The following is a 9,544-nucleotide window of genomic DNA, read 5'->3' on the forward strand; positions in this document are numbered from 1 at the left end:
TGAATAAAGTACATTTTAAAATAGTTATTTTAATTTCTAACAATATTTCACAATATTACGTTTTTTACTGTGTTTTTGGTCAAATAAATACAGCATGGGTGAGCATTAGAGACTTATTTCTAAAACATAAATAAATGCCGATTTCAAACTTCTGATTGGTTCACAGAAATAAACACGAACAAGTATTAATTAGTGCTGTGAAAGTATGGTTACTTCATGCTAGCTATTTCATTACCTAACATTGAGCACTTGATGAAAGGGCTCTCGTTGGAAAACCAGTGTAAAATTTGCCCTAGGTACACCAACTGACACTAGCAATGTTCTTGCACTCTCCAACTAGTTTCAATTTAGGTCACAGAAGTGCTGACTTCTTGAAACACAGAAGTGCTGGTTCTTGAAACAGTACGTTCCAGCAGCCAACACCAGCATGACCACAAGCATATGATAACATCTCCTGAGTCATTCGAAGAAATCAAATTACGAGCAGATGAGAACAACAACAATGGAATGTTTAAAGTTGTATGGCATAAGAACAAGTGCATAAGTGCAAGTGCATAACAAGTGCATGCATAAATTCATTTTCGGTAACGCTTTATTTTGCAGTGTCCTTGTTACATTTGTTACATGTACTTGCCATATAGCAATAACAGTAAATTACGCATAATTACATGCAATGTAGTTGTACATGTAGTTAATTATTATTACTCAGTACTTAAATATATAATTACACGGTTACAATGACACCTTAAAATAAAGTGTAACCTCATTTTCTTATCCTCATATCATATTTTTGTCCATATAATGGAAGTCAATGGGATTTGGTTTTAAATGTTCTTCAAAATATTTTGTGCTCCGAATGAGAAGGTAAGTCATGCAGGTTTGGAACGATCTGAGGGAGAGTAAATGATGACCGAATTTTCATTTTTGAGTGGTCTATGCCTTTACAGTAGACCAGGAAACCATAATTCTGTTTACAATGTAATGAGAACATATTTTAAGATCACCAGTTTTGAGGAACCGGGATGCTGGACAGCAATAAGATGCATCTCTGCATGCTCAAGTAGAGAGGTTTATAAATGAGGAGCTGCACTTTGCATTTAAATCATCATTTGCTCTACATCTCTGAGACAATCCAGTCATAATGGTACAGACACTGAAAGGGCAATGTGGCAAACAGTAGCTATAATGACTTGGAATGTCTGAAGCATGACTAGCTTGAGGTTATGTGGCTTTTTGGTGTTACGCAAAAGAGCAGAGATTCATGAAATGCTAGATCTGGATCTGTAGTCTATTTGTACATTATGTATATTGTAGAAAAATACAGTCAACAAGAACTCTTTTGTTTTTTGCTTTTTATTGACGGAGGCAATAGACAGAAGACAAATATTGGGATGGGAAGGGGGAATGGGTTCGAGATATGGTAAAGATTGGATTGAAAAATGCATCTCCAGCTTGTGTATTGTTTTTTTTTTTTTTACATTTTCAGTGATGTCAAACATATCTTTTTTAACAATAAATCATTATTTACAAGTTGTCACAAAAAAAAAAAAAACTGGTCCAAGCTAAACCAACAGAGAAAACACATTTCTGTAGAACATTAACCAGTCTAAAAATGGTGATAAACATGAAACAAATGTTTTAAAAAAAAGTCTTGGCAAGAATAAAATAGAGTTGTTTTTTAAATGCATATGTACGCATGTACAAGCAAGGGAAAATTTACAATATGATGTTTGAGATAATATTTTTTTGTTTAAATGCATGTATGCACACATGAATGAACTGCACACATATTGCAAATCTTCTGAAACAGATTCACTGGAAAACACATTTATATAAGGAAGATAATGTCATCAGCCACCATAACCTGGTTGTCGTCCTGCATGCGGGCGAGAGCGGCACGGACCTCGGTTTCATTAAACGGTGATAGGCAGCTCTTGTTGATGCTCTCCATTAGAGCGATCATGCCCACTGACTGAGCATGAGCAGAGCGGAACACCTCCAGCAATGCGGTTTTGAACTCCTTCAACCTACAGCAAACACACACACACACACACACACACATTGTGCATCAGACAAACGGCATCAGCGGACCTGCCAGCGATAGTTTCTGTTTAGAACTCAGTCAGAAACAATACTTCAAAAAGAACGAGTCAGCACTTTGAAAATGCTGAGTGTGATACAGAAAATTTCAGCAGACAAATCCTGAACGCCTACCTGTCATCAGACAACTCCGTGTGACCATTTTGATCAGGTGTGTCCGTTGGCTCCTCACCCTGCCTGGCGGGAGCTGGGGACTGAACTGAGGGGGAAAAAATATATTTTATATGCAAAAATCTTAATATTTAACTTACAAATATTTGTAAAGCTTCTTTAAATTTTAAAGATATAATGAAATGGTATAAAAAAAATAACATTTTTTGCAGTCTAGTATAACACCCAGGTCTTTTACTGTAGAGGATAAAGTAGAGGATTTTTATTTTTTTAATGCGTTTTTTGTTTTTGTTTTCAAATATATATATTTTTTTAATGATGTGTGATATTTATTTTAGGATTAATTTAACTTATTTATTATAATATGTATAAAATGCCTGTTGCTGGTTTTTCTTACTTTGTGGTATGTCAGTCTCAGTATCAAAGTCATAAGGGTCATATGACTCACTGCCCTGAGATGGTCTGCGCTCAGAATGGCGCCTCCTACAGGACAAAAAAAAAATGGTTAGGGTTAGAAATTGTTACAAAACACTGTAAACTAACAATTTTGTAAAGGAATCATTACACCTGATGATTTTAATGATCAATACACCACTGTTTGGAGTCAGTAAGATTTTTTTTAAAGAAATCAAGTGGCAGTAAAGACATTTATAATGTAACGTTAAAAAAAAACCTTACCAACCCCAGACTATTTATAGCTTGGAAAATTCATAAAAATCGACTTTGTCATGCTATTTTGAATAACACTAGACCTTTTTCTCTGTGGTCGAGGTGTTTCTTGTGCTTCATCCTCATTTTCCTCCTCATCCTCTGAGTCTGCGTCCTGCCCCCCATTTCTAGAGCGTTTACGTTCCTTCTCCAAAACCTGAGGAATGGGATATTCATTTAATTGATAGGAAATTTCTAATGGATTTAAATCAGCCACTGATGGAAGAACAATGTAAGCAAACAAATGTGACTAATGAGCTATAAGCTATTTTAACAAACAAACCTTCTTGAAATAGGCAAACTGCACAAGCTCCACAGCAATTTCTGCGTCCAAAAGTTCCACAACTTTGCTCATGCGAGCTTTGGCGTGAGCTGTAGAAAGACGGATCAATGTCTCCAGGGTTCTAGCGGTGACCGGTGACGTCTGAGGGACAAAACACAGCATAGATTCTTCAAACGAGTTATCTTACAGTATAAGAACTTCATTTACTAATACCTGACCAGCAAAACCACTCTGAATAGTTTGAAAATGTGTCTGTATTTACCCGTGCAATGTCAGAGCCGAGCTGCTCCTGGTTGCGCAGTCTCGAGTACTCCTCTGCAATGTGATTGGCTGCATCTTGAGTCAGAACAGGCGAAAGAGCCTTGGCAATGTGGATGTACTTCCTCATGAACGCTTTACTCAACACTCTGTCCCTGAAAAACACAATAAACATTTAGCTGTATAATAATGGGGTGTTCATATTTGACAGAATGCGTAAGAAAATATTCTTTTGAGCTTTCTATTCATCCAAAAAGTATGAAAAAATGTATCACAGTTTCCACAAAAATATTAAGCAACACAACAGTGGGGGAAAAAACCCAGGAATGTTTCTTGAGCATAAAATCAGCATATTAGAATCATTTCTGCAGGATCATGTGACACTGAAGACTATGCTGAATGATGCAATGATGCTGAAATCATTAAATAAATAATATTTTAAAATATATTAAAATAAAAATGTATTTAAATTGCATTAATATTGCACAACATTACTGTTTTTGCTGTATTTATGATCAAATAAATAAGAGACTTCTTTCAAAAACATGTTAAAAACCTTACCAACCCTACACTTTTGAATGGTAGGGTAAAAGTATCTTAGAAAAGCAAAACATGGCAACCCTATTCAAATATCGAATCATTATTGAAGGCACATGGTAATATTATAAAGCAGACATAATCTGAGCTGAATTAGCATTGGTGATTTGCATTAGAGAGAAAAAAAAAAAAACACCACTTCATACTTTTTTTTGTTGCCATGGAGAAGTGGATTGTGTTTTTCATAAACTTGTAGCTCCTCTTCTTCCTCCTGAACTACATTAGGGTCTTCAGTGGCCAATGCATCGATCGCACCACCAAGAGCTAAAGCTGAAACACACAAACACACCAGAGTTAAATAAACACGACAACACAATACTTTCAACATGATTCTTTCCTAATACAGAATATATCACGTTTTATTCCACAGACAAATCTGAAGTGTGAAGCTTTCGATGTTAAAATACTTCCTCCTATTCAATTTTTATCTAACTCTTTTAGTGTTAGTGACACACACTGAAGTGACACACTTAAAGGAACACTCCACCGTTTTTTGAAATAGGGCTTATTCACCTTCTTAGGTGGGCAAATGCATTTTTGTCTCAGTGCATGCATTGTTTTAGTTTGACAGGGTCGGCGCTAGCTTAGCTTAGCATAATGAATGGAATCCTTTGTTGCCAGCTAGCATGTCCTGAGTAAAAGTGATATATATAAAAAAAAAAAAACTAATTACTTCTTGTGGCCTGCATATTCACAACGAGTACAAATAGCAATGCAGATTAACACTAGGCGATTTCCTAGGCAGATATTGACAGGCGAAGCACTGCTACTTGGGCGTGATATCTCTGCGCCCAAGTAGCAGTGCTTCGCCTGTGCTTCCCCCTAATATAGTCCCAAGTCAATATCTGCCTAGGAAATCGCCTAGTGTTAATCTGCATCGCTATTTGTACTCGTTGTGAATACGCTTTTATTTTTTATATCACTTTTACTCAGGACATGCTAGCTGGCAACAAAGGATTCCATTCATTATAATAAGCTAAGCTAGTGCCGACCCTGTCAAACTAAAACAATGCATGCACTGAGACAAAAATGCATTTGCCCACCTATCTAAATGTAGGAAAGAAGGTGAATAAGCCCTATTTCAAAAAACGGTGGAGTGTTCCTTTAACACAAAATATATAGTGTAAAATGCTATCTATCAGCTTGTACCTGCTCCTTCCTGCTCATGGGGATCCCTGTAGCGGTGAATGCGCAAGACGTGGTCGGACACCTCACGGTCCTGCTCTGGGTCCATCTGATCCAGCATGATGAAGAGCAAATCAAAACGAGACAGCAGCGAGTCCTGCAGGCCGATGTTCTCCATGGGGGTCTTATACTGATTATACTGCAGATGAAGAGAGACAAAATCATAAACATGAAATGCTAGGAAAAGAAAACACGGCTAAAGTGTCGGCCCAGATCCGGCCCACATCTGGTACGTGTGGAATCCACGTGTACCAGATGTGGGCCGGATCTGTGCCGACACTGTGTTGCTGCCTGGGTGATTTCTTGAACTACACAGAATAACATTATGAAATGATGCACAGATACGGATTACTCACAGATTCAGATTTTACGAACACCAACTGAAGCACTTACTCGGCCATAGACGGGGTTGGCAGCTGCCAGGACGCTGCAGCGGGCATTGAGTCGAGCATGGATGCCGGCCTTGGCGATGGTGACGCGGCCCTGTTCCATGACCTCATGGATAGCAGTCCGATCCATATCTGACATTTTGTCAAACTCATCAATGCAGACCACCCCGCGATCCCCCAAAACCATGGCACCAGCCTCGAGACGACGCTCACCTGAGGGACAGACACAACTTAATATTAAAAGAACAAACAAAACTCTGAAATGGGCAAACTTGTTATTAATGAACCTATGGTTTCTTGGCTTGATGGTGTGTGTGAAACGCAGTACCTGTCTCTTGGTCAGTGGTGACGGCTGCAGTCAGACCTACACCAGATGAGCCTCGGCCTGTGGTGGCAATGGCACGAGGCGCAGTGTGCAGAACGTACCGGAGCAGCTGAGACTTGGCCACTGACGGGTCACCTAAGAAATAGAGAGATTTATGCAGAATTGAAACACATCTTATGCATTCATTTAAGTATTTTGGCTAAATTGATTATGTTTGAGGCTGCCAATAAGAGCATAATCCTCTCGAATTTTTTTTAAATAAATACATTTTTTAAATCCATTCTGCAGGTTTTTCCGCAAAATCAGTTCAGATATTATTAAGAAGACATTCACATTTGTCTTAATTTATTAAAAAAATGAAATCCAGGAAACTGATAAATGGCGGCATCTGGTGGATCTGTAAAAAACAGCACCCAAAACCAGCATTGAAGAACTGCAAATTCAACAGAAAACAGGTCAAAACAAAGCAAATTTACTGGCCTTTTAAAAATCGAAACGTTTTAGAAAGTTCAGGTTACAAAGTTGCTTTGTAACCTGAACCTATTACATATCATATATGTATTGTTACATATAATAATGTTTAAAAGACATTAAAAATATCAATTGTTCTCTACAGAAAAGATAAAAAAAAATTCTATGCAATGGGAATCAAAAAAAACAATTCATAGAAAAATGGGGTTTAAAAAACACAATTTAATAATAATAATAAATGTTGTTATTATTCTATAAAAATAGTATAATTAATATTATTATTATAATAAATATAAATAATATATTTATAATATTATAATATTTATAATAATAATTACAATGACATTGTTGTCTTTATTTTATCATGCTTACTATTTCTCCCACAGAATATGAATGGGAACTCACAAGTTTGGGGCAAAAAGTTTGAAACGCTTGGTCTAGATCCTCCATATGTTTTCAACTTGAAATTATTACATATTATATATGTATTGTTACTTATAAAGTTTATATGATATAAAAAAATTATATCAATAGATGTCTACAGAAAATGGCCAAAAAAAAGCAGATTTCATCCGAGTCTACTTGCGATTTATATAGTTACAAAAAAGTAGTTCTCGATTTATATACAAAATTTGCTCATTATCTGTGCAAATCTAAGCAGACCAATACCTATGAGAAGTAAGTTGATGTCTCCTCTAATGCGAGAGCCGTTCTCCAAAACCTTCTCCACCCCTCCTAGAAGCATACACAGGATGGCCTTCTTTATGTACTCATGACCGTGAATACTGGGGGCCAGTGACCGAGCCAACTGATCAAACAAGTTCTAAAGGAGAAGAAAGACGAATAAGGCATTCATATTAAGAGAACATACACATATAATAACTTCATAAAGTTCACTTCACAAAAATGTGTCCAAAACATGAATGCAATCCAACTAGTTAAATTCAGCTGAAACTTCCATTCAGAAACACTTCCATCCTCTTACCTTTGAGCGAGATCTGCAGAAGCTCTTGATCTTGGCTACATCATCTGCAGAGAAGTAGTGATCCACTTCTTTGCTCATCTGTTTGACGTGACAGGCGATCATGATGGTCCTGAACAAACACACATGGGGAACAAGATATATTAAGGCTTTGACATAAATAGTATCATTAATAATAGTAATGCTATAAAAATATGCCAAAACAATTGAACCGTACCTGAAGGTGCCCGAGGTGAAGCCGCCCTTCTTGCCGGGCAGGCAGCGGTAGGTCCCGATCACCTGCGCGCGGTCCCCTGGCTTTACACAGTCCACCAGATCATTGTCCAGGATGATGTCCACAGAGCGGGGCAGCTGACCGGCAGGGGCTTTCTCTGGCATCTCCTGCACTGTGATGGTCTGATGGTCCTTATAGATAGACAGACCGAACTCAGTCTCCAGTGGATTGTTCTCCTCGTCCTGAATGGATCAAATATAGACACAGAGCATTAATAATAATAATTATTACTGTTGCTGTTGTTATTAAAACAATTTGACACTGAGAGAAATAGTAAGTGTGGTATTAACAATTTCACATTATTTTAGTATTAATAATAATAATTACGATTGTTATTACTATGTAATAATACTAAGATAATTTGACATTGTTGTCTTTATAATATCATACTATTTCTCTCACAGAATATAAACGGATCTTATAGTAATAAACAGCTGCCTATTTCAGGAAGGGGGTCCCTTCGCAAGGTGATTCAATATCTTTGCACAATTCCACTAATCTAAGTTGTGAGTTGGGACAAATCATAGTACCTTGGTGGGGTAAATGGCACTTGATGGGAAGGCTTCCAGAGAGGTCATGTCTGTGTATTTGCGCTCCATAGTCTTCTTAGTGGCTGGGCAGTAGTGCACACTGCGTACTACTTTGGGACGCACCAAAGAACCTGTGAATACAGAAAATCTGATCAATTCACTGTCCACGACATGCAAAATATCAAATCTTTAAAACGCACATAAAAAGGCTTGGACTTACATTTAGTGACAATGCCCTCCAAACACACCATGCTACCCAGCAGACGAGAGGTCAAGGTTCGAGGGGAGACGTGTTTGCTGCCGAAGCTGCCCTCCAGACCTATGAAGAACTCTTCGTGTTGCTTGGCGTAAGTGGCATCTATTGAAGCCACCAGATCTTTCAGGGCACGCTGGAATGCCACGAGCTCTTCGAAAGCATTGTTCAGCAACCTGAGGACCAGAGATTGTTCATTTCAATTAAAACATTGTCACACTTTACATTATAATGTTAAACTGTATTTTCAAGTGCAATTTAATATGGAATACATTTATTTATAGTTAACATGCATGACAATACTGTATATTTGTATATACTGTAATGTAGGTCTAGTTCAATTATGCATGTGTACACTGTAAAGTGTAAGTAAGGGAGAGGGAAATGTTTTTTGGGTTTAAAAAAAAAAAAAAGGTAATACACACTTGGCTGCTCGCTTTTCGTTGCGGCGGCGCAGGTCGTTGAGGTTCACAACGAGCCTGGATTTGTTTTCGCTGATCATCTGTCGTACTTTGCTCTGATAGATGCCCTGGTCTTGCTGAAAAAGGTAAAAGCCCAAGAAAAAGTTGTCAACATACAAAACGTGAGCAAAAATAGCCACGAAGAAAAGTTTAAAGTAAGTTACATTGTGGTTTATGAGAGTGGGCCTTTGTTATAAGACACATTAACTTCAATAGTATAACATGTAATAAGTATATAATACATGCGTTATGCTTACATCATCGTCAAGAAAATCCAGATAATCCCTTTGCGCCTCTCTCAGTTCCTGGTCGTCCAAAACTTCAGCAGCCATTTTTGTATATAGCTTCTAAAAATGTTAAGAAATACTCAGTGCAGAACACCTCGTGTCGATCGCAGCACTGTTGTGTGTCTTTTCGCGCCAACAGGCTTCTCTCGCTGTGGAATCCGACCGCTGATTGGTCAACACACCCGTGACTTGTTAATATATTCTATCTTTTGGGTTGCGGCGTCCAATCAAATCCATAGCGTGAAGATTCGCCCGGCCCTGTTGAGTGTTTCGCGGGAAAAGAGAACCGGTGCTGCGCATGCGTTCACAACTTCAGACGCAGCGTATGCG

The 9,544-nt window shown here is 37.9% G+C and overlaps 1 protein-coding gene across 1 annotated transcript; it reads right to left on the bottom strand.

Annotated features, from left to right (window-relative positions):
* Window positions 1–1,358: 1,358 nt before the first annotated feature.
* On the bottom strand, window positions 1,359–9,335 carry mcm3 (minichromosome maintenance complex component 3). Its single transcript, XM_081378192.1, has 17 exons — window positions 9,185–9,335; window positions 8,892–9,004; window positions 8,434–8,642; window positions 8,214–8,344; window positions 7,627–7,865; window positions 7,413–7,521; window positions 7,097–7,250; window positions 5,960–6,091; window positions 5,636–5,844; window positions 5,207–5,381; window positions 4,204–4,327; window positions 3,465–3,615; window positions 3,203–3,343; window positions 2,964–3,076; window positions 2,609–2,694; window positions 2,215–2,299; window positions 1,359–2,027 (listed from the first exon to the last, which is right to left on the bottom strand). The coding sequence occupies exons 1-17, from the start codon at window positions 9,257–9,259 to the stop codon at window positions 1,829–1,831; spliced, it is 2,445 nt and encodes an 814-aa protein (XP_081234318.1). The 5' UTR covers window positions 9,260–9,335; the 3' UTR covers window positions 1,359–1,828.
* Window positions 9,336–9,544: the final 209 nt, after the last annotated feature.

Source organism: Scardinius erythrophthalmus (assembly GCF_964197995.2).
Source record: "Scardinius erythrophthalmus genome assembly, chromosome: 11".
Classification (NCBI taxonomy): Eukaryota; Metazoa; Chordata; class Actinopteri; order Cypriniformes; family Leuciscidae; genus Scardinius; species Scardinius erythrophthalmus.

Coding starts and splice junctions, on each gene's coding strand:
- mcm3 (XM_081378192.1), bottom strand. CDS start 9,259: ATGGCTGCTGAAGTTTTGGACGACCAGGAACTGAGAGAGGCGCAAAGG. Junction 8,345..8,433: donor GGAGGGCATTGTCACTAAAT/GTAAGTCCAAGC, acceptor CTGTATTCACAG/GTTCTTTGGTGCGTCCCAAA. Junction 7,522..7,626: donor TTCACCTCGGGCACCTTCAG/GTACGGTTCAAT, acceptor GTGTTTGTTCAG/GACCATCATGATCGCCTGTC.